The sequence below is a fragment of the Dasypus novemcinctus genome, chromosome 2 (genome assembly GCF_030445035.2).
Source record: "Dasypus novemcinctus isolate mDasNov1 chromosome 2, mDasNov1.1.hap2, whole genome shotgun sequence".
In the NCBI taxonomy this organism is placed as follows: domain Eukaryota; kingdom Metazoa; phylum Chordata; class Mammalia; order Cingulata; family Dasypodidae; genus Dasypus; species Dasypus novemcinctus.
The window spans coordinates 138,503,316-138,524,711 of NC_080674.1; the positions used below are offsets into that span (position 1 = coordinate 138,503,316).

General features: G+C 36.9%; 1 protein-coding gene across 7 annotated transcripts in view; it reads right to left on the bottom strand.

The window, feature by feature from the left end:
* RAPGEF6 (Rap guanine nucleotide exchange factor 6) overlaps nt 1–21,396 on the bottom strand; it is a 273,773-nt gene that overhangs the window by 129,104 nt on the left and 123,273 nt on the right. For 3 of the 7 annotated variants that reach the window (XM_058278087.1, XM_058278062.2, XM_058278080.1), the window contains exon 1: nt 4,034–5,026. The exons of the other annotated variants lie outside the window; for them this stretch is intronic. In XM_058278087.1, coding sequence (XP_058134070.1) covers nt 4,034–4,087 — 54 coding nt within the window. In that variant the 5' untranslated portion in view covers nt 4,088–5,026. Of the gene's footprint in view, nt 1–4,033; nt 5,027–21,396 lie in introns of those variants that run through there. 7 annotated transcript variants of the gene reach the window in all.

Sequence of the window (21,396 nt, forward strand, 5' to 3'; positions counted from 1 at the left end):
TGCTGTTGCTAAGAAGGCAGTTCAGAACTCTACTCTGTACTCATTTACTGTAACTACAAATAAATTTCTAACAAGTTGGTGGTCTAATTTCCCATTTATTGCAAAAGAAGCACCTAGTATATATATCTGATGCTAGTGATAACAAACATGAAAAAAAAAAAAGTCTCTCGTCATGGGAGATTAAACACCTTATTCCCACCAGGGATAGTGTGTAGGAAGGATGATGTACAAGTCGGGGATGATCAAGAATGAACATACAGAAAATGCACAGTACTGACAAAGGCCAGGAGTTGCACTGTTCAATATGGTACCCACTAGCCACAGGTGGCTACTGAGCACTTGAAATGTGGCTAGTCTAAATGGAGACATGCTGTAAGTGTAAAATACATAATATCATGAATAATTATTAAATGTTGATTAACATGCTGTCATGATAATATTTTAGATATATCAGATTAAAGAAAATATATTATTAAAATTAATTTGATATGTTTCTTTCTATACTTTTAAAAAATGTGGCTACTAGATGATTTAAAATTACATATGTGGCTCCCGTTACATTTCTACTGAACAGTGCCTGGCTGAAACTTCAATAAGCATGACGCAGGTAACAATAAGCAGACAGAATAGCTCAGATAAAGATGCATAACAGGAGATGAAGGGCCAAATACGCCATTCTTGGTGCTTTAGACTTCCTACACCAGAAGGAAGCCATTGAAGAATTTCAAGCAAGAAAAAGGCTAGGTGAGATCTGCTTTGTTAAAAGATTATTCTGGAAGTATGTAAGATAAAAAGGAAGAAAATCTAGGAGACAGAGCCAAGAGAAGATGGAGGACCTTAATGGAGGCAACCCACCATAATTATAAAGGAGCTTCTAGATGGAGTGATACATGAGGAAGTGTCAACTGACAGAGAGGGTTAAAAACAGATTTTAACCCCAAAGAGCAGTCTGGAGCCTGCTTTATGCAGACAATTAGACTAATAATTCTCAATCACCCCAAAGAAAATAGGTATATCTAATCTTATTAGCCTTGCAAATGAACACAAGGAGATCAAAGTGCTGTGGCTGAGGTAGGTGGAATTACAGGGGAAAAATAAGGCATTTCTAACTCGGTATTTTTACATAAAGAAGGGGTGGGAGCACACTGTTACAATATCATGTAAGTACAGAGATTTTTTCAATTCAAATACACATTTCCCCTATCAATGTAACATTTTTAAAAACCATAAAGCAGCTTTCAATGTTCACCTTTAACGCTGAGAAAAAAGGAAATCGGTATCTAGAGTGCCTGAGGAAAAGCAAGAAAGCTGGATTTAATAAGGAGTGCAGTAGGTGGACTGGCAAGGGGGTGGGGGGGGGAGATCACATGCTATCTAGTAAGTCAAGGTGAAGACTTGTGACTTTTACTCCTTACAAAGTCTGTCAAAGAGGAAGAGTGACTGGCTGTGTCAAATGTTGCTAATAGGTAAAGTAACATAAGGACTGATAAATGACCTGCAGATTTATTTGTGTGCATAAATAAGAATGGAAACACTTCTTAGACCAGTAATTATAAAGGCACATAAAAGAAGGAAAATGCACAGAAACCAAGGCGGTAATGCCTCCTCCACTGAGTAAATAGCTACTTTGGTTAAGCAATTGTAATAAGACCAGGATGGTGAGCTCACAACCCAGAACCACTCAAAGACAATCAAACCCCTGAAAGACACCCAAAAAATTCAACAATGACAAGAATTCACACTGGAAGAAGAGCTGAGAATACACAATGAAAGAGAGAATAAAATAGGAAACAAATGTGAAGACACGTCATAGACAGATCAAGAAGTTTCAAAACGTGGAGGGATTAGAGAAAATGAAGGAGTTTCAACTTTCAAAAAAGAGCAATCTTCAGCTTGAAAGAATACTCTAAGTGCCAAGAAGGAGAAATAAAAAAAATTAAGACAATCCACAGTAAAATCTCCTAGCATCAAGGATAAAAACCAAAATCAAACCAATGAAAACACAACCAACCACTAACGAGAGAAAAATCAGATTCCTTTATTAATTCTCAAAAAAGGAATGAGAATTAAAATGCACCCAGACTTCTCATCAGCAACACTGAATGCTCTTAGACAGTGGATCAACTTTTTCCAAGTGCTGATGGGAAAACACCGGATATATTATTTTATATTGAACTAGACAATTATTTAAGGGTAAACATGAAATATAGCATTTTGAAATAGAAAGACTTAAGGTTGATCAGTCCCAGACCTTCACTGACAGAAGTATTTATTTTAGCAAGAAAATAAATTTATGAAATGCAAGCAATAGCATGGGGTGAATAAATAAAACCACTAAAAATGTACTGGAGAATCAAAAGTATTATTGAAAAATAACTAGCAAAAATAATGTGCTTGCTCATAATCCAGAGGTAAAATTCCATCAATAGTAACATGGTGCATGGCCAGGGGTGGTGGTGGAATGGAGTGAGCTGGGGAAAAGACATGTATTCTTATAAGTTCTTAATTTATCCAATAAAGTACCAATTACAAAAACTTGTTCAGATAATATTTGCTGGTATTTAATGAAACCTTAGAATCTGATCCTTAACAAACTCTTTGGATCTTCTATAATTATTAAATCATGAATCAGAAGCTGGCTCCCCATGCCCCTGAAAGTTTTGTTGATACTCTAAAAATCAGCTCCCATATCTCATTCCTAATTTTCTTTAAAGCTATTTTACCCTCTCATAAATTTCCCTTCTACCATTGTGTCTTAAACTAGTAATGCTACTACTAGCATCAGCAATGGTTGGGCCCCACAGGTGGCACTGGCACTAAAGAGGCCATCCATACCTTAGCAGATAGTAGCACAAATAAAGCATGTACTTAGGCTCCTTACCAATTCTTTACATTTCAATTAGCCACCTGCCAAATGGCCAGTGAATTTAAATGTCCTTCTATAAACTGCCTTTAAGAAAGCTATGCAATGAGCTAGGCCAGATAAAACAGTTGAACATGATGCTATCATAGTATTTCTCCCTTAGTCACCATGGGCAGGAGAATCTTTAAACAAAGACATGGTTTCAGACCATCCAAAAAGAAGTGCCTCTACTGTGCCTATCTCCACTCAAGAGAACCAAAAACAGGTTTAAAGTATCCAATGGCATAATTAAAATGTTTTCTAAAACATTTAGTTTTACAAAACCAAACAAATGTATACTTGTTTTTTGTGTTTTGAAGTTAACATATACATGACAGGAAAGATAACTGGAGTAGCATCAAATTTCAGCTGCTTTGAACAATACAATTTATTGAATTACACTGTATATTTTCCTAAGACCTAGCATGATCTGTTGTATTGCATTTTGCTTTTTGGTGAGTTAATATGCTTGCTTTAAAATGAAAAGTATACTAGATGTCCTCAAACACTCTCAAGCTGCTAATAATGGTTCACTTACTACTACTTAGACAATACTTAGGAACATTATTAAATTATTTACACTTAATTACTCTTTATAATGAGCATTTTCTTCATAATATTTCACTGCTGCTTAAACACTGCCACCCAGTCTTTGTAAAAGAAAACAATTCAATCAAAATTTATATGACAGCATTGTATCAGAGAAAAATATTACACTGTAAACTAGAAATGATACTACTATAGCTAAATACATCAATCACTTAAGGAAACAAGGCAATACAATACATTCAGGTTAAACAGAATGATCACAGCAAGTACAGAAGTAGCCACAACCAAATGACAATTTCTTCTCAAGAGAGTATACCTCAAATGCATTGTATTTCAAGACCAGGGATTATTGAAAGATGCTTTCAAATCCTTAGAGGAAGCATACTAGAATGTTTTAGAGATTTCTTAAAAAACAAAATGGCCATGAGCTTGAGCAGTTTAGACTGCTTTGTAGCTCTGATTCTTCAAGTTTAGAAAACACAACGGCATAATAAAATTTACTTACAATTTAAAATAGTTGAATTTAAATTTAATAACTCTGGATTATATCAATCTCAAGGGAAAATAATAACAATTACTTACTTTGGAGGCCCATGGCTGAAGACAATTGGCATAACAGCGAACAAGAAAAGCCATTTCCTGGGCTGGAAAGGGTAGTTTCTTTTTCAAGTCAGAGCCACACCGATGAGTATATTGACAAAATCCTGTTAAGTTTCTCTTTACAAATCATACAACATTGTAGTGTTACATAAAGGCAGCTTCAACAAACCATTTTTCAAACTGAAATCAGGGGCTTTCAGTAGCTTAGAGGATTGTTCTAAATAACTGCAACAGTTCTCATGAAAACATTCACTTTAAGAAGCAAATCTCTGTAAATCAAGATGTTTATATTTCTGGCTCAGAACACACACATATACACATGCGTCCTCAAGTACCTGGCACAGACATGCACAGTGGTACCACAACAGTTAATGCTGTGTCAATCAAAGCAAATAAGGCAACATGCACCAAATCTGTGTTCCAGGGTTCTGAAAAACCTTTCTTCTCTGTAATGTAGCTTTGTCTTTTCTTCAACTTATTCCATTCTGTAGAGCAAGTGCTGCAGTGATTCTTCTGCATCAGAAGCAAACCAGAACTCTGTATCCTGAAGATTAAAGTTTCTTCTTTATATTTGTAACACCAGAGGTTAAAAAACAAAAAACAAAACAAAACAAAACAAAAGCAAAAACCTAACCATTGAACAAATGGAGGTAAGAAGATAAAAGATGTAACAGGTCAGTCCTGTAGAAAGCCTGTTAATCTCCAAAATTTGAATTATTTTCTCTTCTCGCATGCACTGTAACAGCTCTGCAGTACTGCTTCTTGTTCTAATGCATCAGTAAAACACTAATATTAAGCTGTCTATTTTTTTCTTGTTGAAAATTTATATATGGTATGGTACAAAAACACTGCATCTTCTGCTAAAGCAAGGCTGTATGTTAGTATCTTAATTTCTACTGTCCTTGTCTATTTCACAGCAGCTCCCTAAGGAGAAGCTTCTATTGATTCTATGCGCTGCAGTAAGATGAAATATCTAATAAGAAGGAAAGAGAGTGGGAGGGGAATAGAGCTAAAAGGATGACATCACCTGTATAGAAAGCCCTCAGAAACTGCATTAGATCAATTGGCTACTGTATCTGCAGATGTAGCCCAAAGAGCAATTTATTGAACATACACACACACCCTTTAGTGAGACATGTCAGCAAGCTAAATTCTCTAAGAGAAAAAAATTGATTTAGGCATTCTATTTCACAGTTTTGAAAATCCATTTTGATTTTTAATTCTCTGCATTGAAACACATCTGTATTTGGGAAGCTTTGTATCCCAATATTATTCAAATTTAACAGAGTATTATAATCCTCTCAAGGGAAAATAATTAGCTTTGGTAAGATACTGTTGTATTCCAAATATATAAGGCAGCTTAGTTCTCAGCTGTCACATATGTATTTGTAACATTATTAATTCAGGGGCTTTTGCTTACAAACATTTTTTTAATCAAATAACTGTTTTGAAACATACAACCTTTAAATCTACTTTAACATTAAAAATATCAAAACTGGTACTAAGATTTATATATTTTTAAAGTAATGTGTCCATATTTTGTTAAGCTGCCTTTTGTCTGCTATTTTTTGAAGTTGAAATAAAGTTTACTTAAAAAAAGATTTAAATGCAAATCGTCAATTTAAATGAAAACAACAGAATTTCATTTTGCAAGAGAAAGCTGGAAAAAAAAATCACAGGAACAACAGCCTACTTGCAGAATGCACAGATTCCTCTAAGAATCATCTATGCAATGTGGTACTTTCCTGCAACCCAATGCTCAATTCCTAGAAAGAGACAAAGAAGCACAAACACTCAGAAGGAATCAGTGAAGAAAACGAGTAAACCCTGCTTCCAAATTGAGCTTAGACTAAAAGGAAATTTACTCATTTTCTATAAAAAATTACAGAAAAATATTTAATTTTGCCACACCCTCTCTCATTCTAAAAATACAATTTCTCTAGTACCCACTGTTGTTCTTCATGCTTCTGCCACACGGTACCTACTCCAGATACTCCCATAAAGAATTTGAACTTAAGGTAGTAATAGTGCCTCTCAATGGTTAAAGTAAGATGTAGTTTCCAATGGTAAAAACTGAGATAGTGACACCTCCAGGGAGCAAAATAATGAGAATAACAATGAAGGAACAAATCAAAGTAATAGACCATTTTGCTTTATTCCCCTAACACTTTTTTTCTTTTCTTGGTGCAGGGTGTGACATGAGAGGAGATATTAGCTGTGAGACAGGTGTCATAATAAAGGACTAAACTGACTGTAGAAAAAAAGAAACGGCTTGTCATAAGGCATAGAAAATGAGTTCTTCAATATCCCTGGGCAAAGTCTGAGTCACTTTCTGAACAACACTATACTGCAAGCCTAAATTATGACATTACTTCTAAGACTTGAATTTACCTTAGTAAAACTAATTATTCTTCTGAAAGGTAACAAAGACAAGTCGAGTTATGTGGTTTTTTATCAATTTGCATTTCCATAATTTTTTTTGAAAAAAAAATCAAAAGAATATATGAAATTTGTACTTAAAAGTATAAAATTAAATCTCACAAATAAGTTTGACCCTAGTTTTCTAAATGTACAACATGGAACATATGTAGAAGTTGCTTTTCAAACACCCTGAAATACCAAGGTATTTTATTCAGTTTACTTAATTTAAAAAACTACAACTGAGGTGGAATTTCAATGAAGGATTAAACATTCAAGTGCCAATTAACCAAAATCTAATTTTAATCATTCATTTTTTAAAACAGAAAAATGAAAGCTGTAGGTACTTTTTATGTAAAAGAAGTCTAACTTTTCCTAAAAGATAAATTTCTGAAAGACAAGCATTTTTGGCATAAACATCAGTACTAATACTCAAGAATCTTTCAGTTTCAATGCAGAAAATACTCATATTCAAATTTCATACCAATAGGATAAATTACAACCAAATCAGAGAGAAAAATGCTTTCCATAAATCAAGCTGATAACACACAAAGAAGCACCTCAAGCTGAGCAAAGGTGACAGCATCTTCCAGCTGCTTAAAAGAACCCCATGTGTGTGAAATGCAATCCACTAATCCCATATGTTAGAACTACTGTAAACACCAACTCAATAAAGAAATGAAAACTCTTTTCCTTTAGTTTGGCCTGTAAGTGAAGATGACATCATCCTTTTCTGTTTTCTACCAATCAACTAATAGTATCTGCCATTCCTAGGGAACTGTATGGTAAACCTGGCATGAAAATCTCCCTGTGCAACAATATCATGAAAAGAAACAGACGAAATTCTACACTCAGCATGTGTCTCTACCAGCATTCTGATGCTACTACACCCACGCTGCTTCTTGAGAAATAAAGACTTAACCTTCTAATTAATTACTAAAGGAAGAAATAAACATCCTTTTATGAGATCAGTCAGTAATATATCAAATAACTAAAATAAATGATTAGGTGGATAATCTGTTTTTCACTTGCACTGCTTTTAAAATTTTATCATGATCTTATCATGTTATCTTACCAATTCAAATGAAGTAACTGCAGCAAGTGAGAATGCCTTGATGTACACCATGTCCTAGGAATCATCGCCACAAGCTAGCCATTTAAGAACACATTTTCCCTGTCTATGAAAAGCCATGAAGCAAAGTTATCTTCTTTAGCACTAAATCTTCTTGGGCTTTAAAAAAGGACTTTCACACTACTAGAAAATACAGCAATGTATGTTATTAGCTCTGCAAAGCTTCCAACCATTACAAAATATGTTTTAAGAAATGCAAATGCTGTATATTTAGTAATTAAAATTTAGGTAATAAACTACAAATGAAAATACAAATGAGAACATCTGAAATCATAACTGCATAGAAAACCAAAGGTAAGTTTCTGATAGGTGAGCTAACTCTAAATATACCTTTTATTTCAATAAGTAAAAACATTAAGAAGAGAAAAAAAAGTCACTGTGGATAAATGTAAGCTATCAGAGGATAAACAATCTAGGTATTATGGAAACAAAAAAACAAACCAAAAACCTAACAATAACAAAGCCAGATGTGTATTAATCTCAGGCATAGTCATACAATATATTTTCCTCAGCACAGCCAAATATTTTAATCACAATTTAGGGGAATTAAACGCAAAAGGAGAGGAACAAAAATTAAAAATCTGCAGTTTTACAAAATAAAACAAACAGGCAACTCAGTTCTGTATTTTTTGGCTGTAAGCATTTGGTCTTTGAAATATAAGCTGTTAAATATACTGATTTTAAATAAAAGCACTTTAATCCTCTTAAGAAAGCGAAAGAATATAAGTGATGCTTTATTGCAATGATCAGGAGTAACATAAGTCTTTTTAAATGATTGTAGCAAGGTTTCCAACCTTTTCCATGCTTAACTTGAACATCTGAAAAGGATCTTTTTAAGTTATCACACATGGTTAACTCTAATTATTGGTGCCCCTCAGGAATTCCTGCTTTCACACTGCATCCTAAGCTTTTCTGAAGGAAGAGAAACCAGAGTATCAACACAGTCTTCCTCTCCTGTAAGAAACTGTGCTTCACCACACTCTCATCTATGCCACTAAATGATCACTACCATGCTGAGGAAAAACCTGTCAAAGCCACCAGCAGGACACATATGCACTATGAAATATGATCCAGCCATAGGGAGCAATTGAGGAAGACAAGGCAAAGAGGAAGAGAAGAGCTGTCATCATCAGCTAAGGTGATGTAAGCTTCTATAATTAGAATCAGTGAAACTGAAGGAACAATAAAAAGGCACCACAATGCTTCTACTTTCCACTATACTCAGTATTATTATCAGGCATTTTCCATATTCAGACAAAAGAATGTACTTTGCATATACAGTAGTCAGTTATGTTATATACTATAAATGAAACTAAGGTAAAGTTTAAAATCATGTATCAATTTTCTTTAAAAATTAGGATCTTCCCAATAATTAGTCACAATAAACATGACTAGAAAAAATTAAAATCTCATTTTAAAAATTCATTTAAAATATTGACTATACCTGTAATTCCTGGATTACATTACAGATTACCTTTATATAATTCTGGTAATTTTAAATACTGCATTGACTAGTACTATGGAAGCCGGATACAGAGCATAGCACAATTATTGAACACATAATAAATCAAACTAAAAAGCAACAACAACAACCAGTATTAAACTGTTTGCTATATGCCCTAGAAACTATGTCTGAGCAATAGTTATTCCCCTTTCAATTGGAACATTGTCACAAATCACTGTCTTAGACCACTGGTTTAAATTAATACCTGGATTGCTTCACACTATAATTAAAATGAACTTTCTTTAATAGTTAATGGGAAAAGTGTTTTAAAATATCATAAAAAGCTTTCTGATTCTGGTTCTCAGGAAAATTCTTTGAGTTAGCATCACCTTTAAGGAAGATATAACTGCCCACAGACAATCAGAGGGGCATGCCCTGTCCCCTCCCACCAACACTTCTGAAATACATACAGGGTATACAGACACTTAAATTTAACAATACTATGTAGACTCTTAAAATTATTTTTCATACCCTTAAACCAGTAATTTAACTTCCATGAATCAATTCTAAGGAAATAATCAAAGTAAGGCACAGATTGATTCATAAATGATGTTTGGAAAAGAAAAATTAGAAGTTGCATGACAATATTATAATCCTATAACATAATGTTAATATTAAAGTATTTTTTTTTGTAAAAAATTTAATTGCATGAGAGATAAAAAGGCAGGATATATAACAAAATACTTCGCATTCTCTTAATTAGTCCAAAAATCCAAATGAGTCAAGAGACACTTTCATTAAAAAAATCATTGGAGGAAGTGGATGTGGCTTAACCAGTTGGGTGCCTGCCTACCACATGGGAAGCTCCGGGTTTGGGTTCCAGGGCCTCCTAAAGAACATGAGCACACACTGTACCTGCCACAATCTGCTAGACATCACCTCCTGCCACAATGAGCAAATGCCATAAGCCAGCAGGGGGTGGATATAGCTCAGGCTGCTGGGCACTTGCCTCTCATGTGGGGGGTGGGGGGTAGGGCCCGGGTTCAGATCAGAGTGTCTCCTAGAGAAGTTGAGCAAACAATAAGCAGACAGTTGAGGGAACCATCTGGGGGAACTAGGGGAGGGGGAGAAATAAAGTAAATAAATCTTTAAAAAAAAATCACTAGTAACACTAGCTATCTCTGGTTGACAACAGAAAATTTATTTCCTTTTTATACTTTTTGAAATACTTTACATTTCTAAAATGAGCATTTTTCACAAAAATTATAAATACATACATATATATATAAATAAAAAATATATATATGCCTGCTGGGCATCTGTCCTATTTAGTTTTGTTATAACATCACCCCTTTCCCTTCCCCTTTCCTTTCCTAACTATTTATGTACAAGAACCTCCTGTCAATAATTCAGCATTATTTCTCAGAAGACAAACAAGAAGCAGAATTCTCCTAGGTGGTAGTAGATATTCATGATTTAAAAAGAAAAAATCTTCCATTTTTAAGGCAGAAAATACCACAAAGACTACAATATCTTCTCTCTGAAGGATTCTGGGTTGGAAATGGGAGGGAAGGGGTCAGAGGAAAGAAGAAACAATATTGGAAAGCTACAGATTCTCAAAAGGTAGGGCTCCAAATTTTTCAGTAGCAGTTTGGTTAGCACTCACTGACTTACAAACAAATGAGATTAGCAAAAGGCTCTAGATAAACACTTCCTGAGCTCAAAAGTGATAGAAGTTTGTTTACTCGTTTATTCTATAAGTATTTACCAAACACCAAGGGTAATAAAAAAAGTCAGGATCAAGTAGGCCCACAGATCAAAATAAATTTCACAAGGTAAACAGTTTCCTTCATCAATCAGTTAAAATTTGAAATTCTTCTTATAAGTGATGTAACAAGAGAGGTGTACACCATCTTCATTTTGATTTGAGTAAACAAAGCGTTTGCTCACTGGTGCTCCAGGAGGTAATCTCTGCAATCATATGCTCGGACCAAAGTCCTCCAATCTATTTCTTACCACGGGAACAGACTGATGAATAAATTAAAGACACACATACACAGAAATCACAACAGCAAAATACATTTTGCTAAAATCCTCAAGCAGGATACACCCATGGTCAAGTGGTAGCATCTAGCCAATAGTATACCCCCATAAAAGTGGTAAGCGTGTCTTCATGTCTGAATATGCTACAAATTTGTTATAATATCACCATTTTGTCTTTTCTCTTTTCATTGGTAAACTCACTGGCCTTCCAACTGTGTATATACAAGAACTGCATATCGATAATTCAAAACATGGGGTACTACAGGAGAGGAGGGATCATAAGGTGCTATCATAGAGGTAGCAAATGAGAAAGAACTGCTGCATTAGAAATTTAAAGTATAAAAGGAAACAGCAGATTCTAGAGGGTCACATGTCGTCTACCTCACTTTGCATTATCCTACAACAAAGGACTTAGTAGAAAATGTAAAGAAGGGTAAGAGGAGGAGGTGGGGCAAGATGGTGTCTGAGTGAGTGCACCTTATAATCTCTCCTGCAAAGAAGTGGCCGAGCAGGGTTGGAGACCTGCTGGACCAGGCTGTTTCAGGTGCTTGTAGGGCAGGAGGTGTCTGTACGTCAATTTGGTGGGACAGTGACACAGGAGATTCTTGTAAGAGGTAGAATTTTGGGTCTCTTTCACGGAGGTTGGGGTTGTGCACGGGACCCTACTCCCTGGGGCTGGCGGCCTGGCAGTGGTGATTCCTGGAGGCTTTGCTGTGCTGGGGAGTTCCCAAGCCCTGAGCGGGCTGTTTCCGGAGCTTGCAGGGTGGGAAGTGTCTGGAAGTTGATTTGGTGAGACAGTGATGGAGGAGATTCTTGTTAGAGGTAGAATTTTGGGTTTCTGACTCGGAGGTCAGAGGTTCTGGCTGGAGCCCCTCCCCATAGGGCTTGAGGCCGGGCCGCAGTGATCCCTGGGATCTTTGTTGTGTGGGGTGTTCCCAAACCCTGAGTGGGCTGTTTCGGGGGCTTGCAGGGCAGGAGGTGTGTGGATGTCAATTTGGTGAGACAGTGACAGAAGAGATTCTTGCAAGAGGTGGAACTTTTGGTTTCTGACACGGAGGTCAGAAGTTCTAGGAGGAACCCATCCACCTAGGGCTGGCAGCCCATCCGGGGCGGCCCCTGAACACTTTGTAGTGCAGCAGAGCCCCTAGGAGGCTGTTTTGGGGACTCGCAGGGCAGGAGGTGTCTGGATGTCGATTTGGTGAGACAGTGATAGAAGAGATTCTTGTGAGAGGTGGAATTTTGGGTTTCTGACATGGAGGTCAGAGTTTGCAGGTGGAACCCCTCCCCCTAGGGCTGGCGCCCAGCAACAGGGATCCCTGAAGGCTGTGTTGCACTACGGTGCTCCCAGGACCCCTGTTAACCAGATGCATGGTTCCCAGGTCTGTGTCCCCTAAACCCTGGTGGCCCACACTCCAGACTCACACACCTTGAGTCTGCAATATCACAGACTTCCCATCCCTGAATTCACTGCGCCCTGAGGTCCACCTGAGGTTCTTGATTATCCTAGCCCTCGAAGTTTGTGTTTTTTCTTTCTTTTTTCTTTTTTCTTTTGTCTTTGTTGCTAATATTGCATTGTCTTCTGGATTTTTCTCCCATTTTATCCCCCAAGGTCCTTTTTGGTATAGTTTTTTCCCTCCTTTTCTTTATCTTGCTTGTTTCCCTCCCTTTTCATTGCCCACCCCCTTTTTTTCTTCTCTCTTTTTTTTCTCTTTTTCTTCATATTTTACTTTATTTTATTTATATAATAGGTGCTGAAGGGTGCGCTTCACATTTGCTGTGTTTCCTCATCCCCCATTTCCTCTTTTATGTGTGAATTGATTTTGGCCACCTACACTATCCCCTTTCCCCCACATCTTGCTATCCTCCATCATCTACTGTCTCTCTTACATTCCACCTCCCTTTCTTTGGCCCCCAAACTGTCTGACTTTTAATTTCTAATATCGTTGTTCTGTTTTCTGTCTTTTATCCACTCTTGATATTATTGTCTTTCTATTCTCTTTCCCTCTCTCATGAGAACACTGGTTTTTTAATTCATACTATATTCCTCCCCATATTCAGTTGACTATCTCATTATAGGTACTTTACTTACTGCTATAACTCTATACAACTTACATGAGTCTAATATCCATTCTCCCAGATCTCACACTGTTGCTCTGTTAACATTTATTACCAATACTACTTTACACATTTTCTTTTCTTACCCATTTTGATTTCCCTGGCCCTAATATTTTCCTTCAAAGTGAACTTGGCCAGCAACAAGAAAATAGAGTAAGAAGAACGAAGTGACAAAGAAAAGATATAACACTTATGCAAGAACAACAACTAATTAATCCCCAAGACTAGGCAAAGAAGCTAAGGAACTGATTAAACGAGTCAAGATAAAATGATGACCAGACAGCAACAAAAAACTACAAACCAAACCAATAATCAGGAAAACATGGCTGAATCCAATGAACAAACTAAAAACCAGGAAGGGGAGCAGAACATAGGACAAGTAATTAAAGGTCTCAAAACATATATTAGAAACCAACTTAATGAAGTAAAGGAAGAGTTTAACAACATGAAGAAAACACTTGGAGAGGAAATTGCAGACATACGCAAAAAGATAACAGATATGATCGGGATGAACATCACAGTTCAAGAAATCAAGAATACACTCTCAGCAAATAGCAGATTAGAAGAGGCAGAGGAGAGAATTAGCGACGTGGAAGAGAGTATCTCTGAAATCAAACGGATAGTAGAACTGATTGATAAAAAGATAGAAAAAGTCCAGCTAGGACTTAGGGACCTGAATGACAATGCAAAACGCACAAACATACATATTATAGGCATCCCAGAAGGAGAAGAGAAGGGAAAGGGGACAGAAAGGGTGTTGGAGGAAATAATGGCTGAAAACTTCCCAAATCTACTGAGAGAGATGGATGTACATGTCCATGAAGCACAACACACTCCAAACACCAGAAATCCCAAAAGGCCCACCCCAAGACATATACTTGTCAAATTATCCAATGCTCAAGAAAAAAAGAAAATTCTAAAAGCAGCAAGAGAAAAGAGAACCATTACATACAAAGGATGCTCCATAAGATTAAGTGCTGATTTCTCATCTGAAACCATGGAGGCAAGAAGGCAGTGGTGTGATACAGTCAAGGTACTAAAAGAAAAAAATTTTCAACCAAGAATACTCTACCCAGCTAAGCTAGGATTCAAAAATGATGGAGAGTTCAAAATATTCACAAATAAACAGAAATTTTTTAAAAGAGTATGCCAACAAGAACCCTGCCCTTCAAGAAATACTAAAGGGAGTTCTGCAGGAAGAAAGAAAAAAAACAGGAGAGGCAGAATTGGAGGAGAGTGTAAGAGCAACAAAAAAGACAAAAAGAGAAGGAAAAAACAAACAAACAAAATATGACAAACACAAGTCCAAAGAAAATATGGCTAACATCAATAATTTCTTGAAAGTAATAACAGTGAATATCAATGGATTAAACTCACCTGTCAAAAGATCCAGACTGGAAGACTGGATAAGGAAATATGACCCATCAATATGCTGTCTACAAGAAACACATATTAGACCCAGGGATTCATGGAAGTTGAAAGTGAATGGCTGGAAAACAATCTTACAAGCAAACAATAACCAAAAAAAGGCAGAAGTAGCTATATTAATATCAGAAAAAAATAGACTTTAAATGTGAAACAATTGTGAGAAACAAAGATGGATACTACATATTAGTGAAAGGGATAATCTTTCAAGAAGAACGAACAATCAGAAATATTTATGCTCCTAACAAAGGCGCCTCCAAATATGTGAGGCAAACACTGGAAAAACTAAGTGAAAGAACAGATGCCTCTACAATTATAGTGGGAGACTTTAATACACCACAATCAACTTTGGACAGAACATCTCAAAAGAGAATCAATGAAGAAACAAAAACTTTGAACAGTATATAAGAGGAGCTGGATCTAATAGGTATATACAGATCACTACACCAGAACACAGCAGGATATACATTTTTCTAAAGTGCACAGGGATCATTCTCCAAGATAGACCATATGCTAAGCCACAAAGAAAGGCTCAATGAATTCAGAAAGATCTAAATCATACAAAATAATATCTCTGACCACAGTGGAGTGAAGCTGGAAATCTGCAAGGGCGAGAGGGCCAGATTTCACACCAAGATATGGAAATTAAACAGCACACTCTTAGAAAAGCAGTGGGTCAAAGAGGAAATCTCAAAAGAAACTAACAACTACCTTGAAACGAATGAAAATGATAACACAAATTACCAATACTTATGGGATGCAGCAAAAGCAGCACTGAGAGGGAAATATATACCCATAAATTCATACATCAAAAAAGAAGAAAGCAAAAATTGAAGAACTAACTGCACATTTGGAGGAATTAGTAGAAAAACAACAAAGTAACCAAACAGGAAGAAGAAAGAAAGAAAAAAGATAAGTGCAGAATTAAATAAAATAGAAAATAAGAAAGCACTTGAAAAGATAAACAAAACCAAGAGCTGGAACTTTGAGAAGATCAATAAAATTGACAAACCATTAGTGAGACTAACAAAGAAAAAAAGAGAGAAGATGCAAATACACAAAATAAGAAATGAGAAAGGAGATATCACCACTGACCCAACAGAAATAAAGACTATCATAAGAGAATACTTTAAAAAACTATATTCCAACAAAAATGACAATTTAGAGGAAATGGACAAATTTCTAGAAACACATACGCAGCCTATATTGATGAAAGAAGAAATTGATGACCTCAACAAACAAATCACAAGTAAAGAGATAGAATCAGTCATTAAAAACCTCCCAACTAAGAAGAGCCCAGGGCCAGAAGGGTTCACAGGTGATTTCTACAAAACATTCCTGAAAGAACAAACACCAATCCTGCTGAAACTCTTCCAAAAAATCGAAACAGAAGGAACATTACCTAACTCATTCTATGATGCCAACATTACCCTAGTACCAAGTGTACCTAGTGTACCTAGTACCTAGTGTCCAAACAAAGACACCACAAGAAAGGACAATTACAGACCAATTTCTCTAATGAACCTAGATGCAAAAATCCTCAACAAAATACTTGCTAACCGTATTCAACAACACATTAAATGAACTATAAACCACGACCAAGTGGGATTCATTCTGGGTATGCAAGGATGGTTCAACATAAGAAAATCAATCAATGTTATACACCACATAAACAGATTGAAGGAAAAAAATCACATTATTATATCTATAGATGCTGAAAAAGCATTTGACAAAATACAGCACCCTTTCTCGATAAAAACACTGCAAAAGATTGGAATACAAGGAACTTTTTTGAACATGATAAAGAGTAAATATGAAAAACCCACAGCCAACATCGTTTACAATGGTGAAATCCTAAAATCCTTCCCTCCAAGGTCAGGAACAAGACAAGGATGCCCACTCTCTCCCCTTCTATTTAACATTGCTTAGAAGTACTTGCTCGAGCACTGAGACAAGAACCAGATATAAAAGGCATTCAAATTGGAAAGGAACAAGTCAAAATTTCATTATTTGCAGATGACATGATCCTATATATAGAAAACCCTGAGAGGACTATAACATAGCTTCTAGAACTCATAAATTAGTTTAGTAAACTCCCAGGTTATAAGATCAATGCGCAAAAATCAGTAGCATTTCTGTACAATGATAATGAGCAAGCTCAGGAGGAAATCAAGAAACAAATACCATTTACAATAGTCAATAAAAAAATCAAATACCTAGGAATAAATGTAACTAAAGATGTAAAAAAACCTCATACACAGAGAACTACACAAGACTGTTCAAGGAAATCAAAGAAGACTTAAATAAATGGAAGAATATTTCGTGTTCATGGATAGGAAGACTAAATATTATTAAGATGTCTATCCTACCAAAACTGATCTACACATTCAATGCAATCCCAATAAAAATCAACACAGCATTCTTTAAGAAACTAGAAAAACTAGCTATGAAATTTATTTGGAAAGGAAAGAGGCCCCGAATAGCCAAGACATATTGAAAAAGAAAAACGAAATTGGAGGAATCACACTACCTGATTTCAAAACATACTACAATGCTATAGTAGTGAAATCAGCATGGTATTGGCACAAGGAGAGACACACAGACCAATGGAACCGAGTTGAGAGTTCTGATATAGATCCTCATATATATAGTCATATAATATTCGAGAAAGCCACCAAACCCTCTCAACTGGGAGAGAATGGCCTATTCAACAAATGGTGCCTGGAGAACTGGATATCCATATGTAAAAGAATGAAAGAGGATTACCATCTCACACCTTATACAAAAATCAACTCAAGATGGATCAAAGACCTAAATATAAGAGCCAAGACCATAAAGACTTTGGAAAGCAGTGTAGGGAAACATATACAAGACCCTGTAATAGGAAATGGCTTCGTGAACTTCACACCAAAAGCGCGAAAAGCAAAAGAACAAATAGATAAATGGGACCTCCTCAAAATTAAAGCCTTCTGCACCTCAAAGGAGTTTGTCAAGAAAGTGAAAAAAGAGCCTACACAATGGGAGAAAATATTTGGTAACCATATATCGGATAGGAGACTTATAATCTGCATATATAAAACCTCTTATATCTTGAAAATAAAAAGATAAACAACCCATTTTAAAAATGGGAAAAAGATTTAAACAGACACTTCTCCAAAGAAGAAATACAAATGGCTAAAAAGTAAATGAAAAAATGCTCCAAATCTCTAGCTATCAGGGAAATGTAATTCAAAACTACAATGAGATACCATCTTACTCCCATAAGATTGGCAGCTATGAAAAAAACAGAAGACTACAAATGCTGGAGAGGATGTGGAGGATTGGAACACTCATCCACTGCTGGTGGGAATGCAGAAGGATCCAACCATTCTGGAGGACAGTTTGGCGTTTCTCAAAAAACTAACCATAGATTTGCCATACGACCAGCAATTCCACTGCTGGGTATATACCCAATAGAACTGAAAACAAGGACACAAACCAATATATGCACACCAATGTTCATAGCAGCATTGTTCACTATTGCCAAAAGTTGTAATCAACCCAAATGCCCATCAACAGATGAATGGATAAATAAAATGTGGTATATACATACAATGGAATACTACTTGGCTTTAAGAACAAATACACTACAAGCACACGTGATAACATGGATGAATCTTGAGAACCTTATGTTGAATGAAGCAACCCAGGCATTGAAGGACAAATATTACATGACCTCAACGATATGAAATAGGTAAACCAAGCTGCCTCAGAGAGTTAGAGACTGGATGATAGGCTTACAGGAAATTGGGGGGTAGAGGAAGGATGTAAGCTGACACCTACATGGGTGAAATCTCTGATAAGCTGGAGGTAAGTATTTACACAAAGAAGGGATAAAATGGGGGCGTAGGGTTACCTTTGGGTGGGCCTTTGCAGGCTTGAGGGGAGCTAGGCATGGGAGGACGGGTAATATTGCCCAAGAAATTGGGGGGAGGGTGGGGCAACCTATGAACATAGGAGACGTCAGGTATTTGGTTGAGAGTATAATGCTGAGAAAACCTTTTCAAAAATATAATAAGGAAAATTACCTGTTTAAGATGCTTAAAGGGGATAATCTGATGCAGGACAGGCTCCAAGGGAATATGTGAACGCTCATTTTGCCGTAGTGGGTTATATCATTGGATAGAGAGCCATATAATCAGAGTGAAGGTACACCCACATCCTGGAGAGGACTGATGCCATCAAATAGAGGGAACTGTACCAAATGGTAGCTCCCAGGGCATTAGGGCATTTGAGCGTGTCAAGCCCTCAACACTATTGCAAGTATCTCTGAACATGGCCCTTCAAGCAATGAAGATTGACTGTCACTGCGGGCCCTAAGGGGAGGGGAAAGAGGTATTGAATAGATGGAACCAATGTAACTGTGTGGGCAATTGAAGTGTTTCACAAGAATTATGCAAGGATGGATAAAAGACATGTAAAATTACACCAAAAATAAATAGGGGCTGATGGGCTAAAATGTAAATCATAATGTAAAACATAAGATAACTAAAAATTTAGAAAACCTGTATAGTCTAAAATATAAACCACAACGTAAACACAAATGTTACCTTGTTGGAAAGCTATTGTCTCAATATCTGTACATCAGTTTCAGTACATATAGTATGACTATGTAAAAAGATTATTGCTGTGGAAGGGAAAAGGTTTTATGTTGGATATGTGGGAGTACTGTATATTGTATATATGAATTACTGTGATCTAAAACTCTTGTGAAGATAAGCTTGATAATTAGACAAAAGAAAAGAAAAAGATAGGATGTAGACACTGAGGAAAGATGAAAGTAGTTGCCTTGCCAATTTGCATACAGGGCAACACTTACTGCAGTGATGGAAGGCAAAACATCAAAAACAAAGCTTTTGCATTTTTAAAATTTTTGATACCCCAATTTATTTTTACTGTAATTTTTCCAAATTAATATGTATTCTATATCTAACCTTTAAACTCATTGATATATCCATTTAACTATTAAAGGAACCTGGCAATATATTGGGTTTCACTTTTCAGGAAGTTTTGGATCACAGAGAGGTTCAACAATGGCAGCGGAAGAATACTGGTATGGGATGTTATTGACAGGGGACACATGGTTGGCAGGGAGTTCTACAGGGCATATATCCAGGGTACATAAAAATGTTTGGCTATTTTCATAGTGGATACAATTAAAAACAACAACTGAGGGAGTGCTGAGTTCCTAGCCAGGGGAGCTCTATCACAGTCCCTAAAGGAACAGCAACAATCCCCCAAGTGCAATGGCAAAGACCAAAAAAGAATGAAGGTCCAACAATAACCCCTTGATACTAATGACTATGCTTGTGAGCCTGTGCACCTGAAATAAGAACAAGGCCTAGAGCTGCAGGGTGCCTAAGAGTTACCTCCTGAGAGCCTCCATGTTGCTCATATGTGGCCAGTCTTGAAGCCAAACTCAGCATGTAAATGGACTGCCTTCCCCCCAGCGTGGGACATGACTCTCGGGGATGAGCCTCCCTGGTGCCGAGGGATTACTACCAAGTATCAGCTGACGATGTAACTAGAAAATGACCTTGAATAAAAGGGTCAACTCGGACCAGCAGAATATCTCAGTCTACATATAATACCAGGAGTTAAAAATGCTTTTTGACCTGAATCAAGGGGGAAATGGAAAGGACAAATGAGTTTATATGGCTATGAGTATCCAAGAAAGAGCTGGGAGGTTATCAGAGGGGTTGCCCTTATGCACACCTCGGCAGAGTTCCAGAGACAGATAAAGTAGATACAACCCCGGGTATTGGTTCTTCTGAAGGCTACAGAGACCCACGGGTTCTATGGTCATGGGAGATGGAGTTCAGTGCCATGTCAGTTGGCCCTTCTTTGGAGTTTGTGTTTCTGTGTGATGGAGCTGGACTTAGATGTCATCTTTGTTCACAAGCCTCTCCTGTTACTTTTACCAGAACTGTAGTTGGTTCTGGGGTTTAATATATACACAGGGGATCTGAATCTCTGGACTGACCATATTACAGCCAGGCCCTGAGCCTCAACAGACTTCAGCTCCTATACTCTGGTTATTGGACTTATCCCACTCAGCTAACATGGAGTTGAAGAAGGTCAACCACCACACCATAGAGCCAAGAGTGCCTACAATGAAAGCAGGAGGATTGCATCCAACATCCATGTGGAATCTAAGCCCCCTCTTGATATAGTGTGGAGTGGACACAACCATTCCAAGGTCCACAGGATGGAGGAATAGAATATGGATTAGAGTGGACTTACTGATATTCTATTCATGAACTATTGTGATTAGTAATCGAAGAAAATGTGGCATTGGTGTGGAGAAATTGGCCATGGTGGCTGCTGGGTGTGGGGAATGGGAGGAAGAGATGAGATGTGGAGGCGTTTTCAGGACATGGAGTTGTCCTGGGTGATGCTGCAGGGACTGTTACCGGACATTGGATGTCCTCCCATGGTCCACTGGATGGAACGTGGGAGAGTGTGGGCTATGATGTGGACCACTGATGATGAGGTGCAGTAGTGCTCAGAGATGTATTCACCAAATGCAATGAATGTCTCATGATGATGGAGGAGATTGTTGCGATGGGGGAGGAGTAGGGTGAGGGGGGTATATGGGCACCTCATATTTTTTGAATGTAATATTAAAAAAACAAAGACAAAAAAAAAAAAGAAAGAAAAGAAAGGTAAGAAAAAGGAAGCCCTCCAAATTAAACACCTGACCCATGATGCTGCCGAGGAAATCACTCT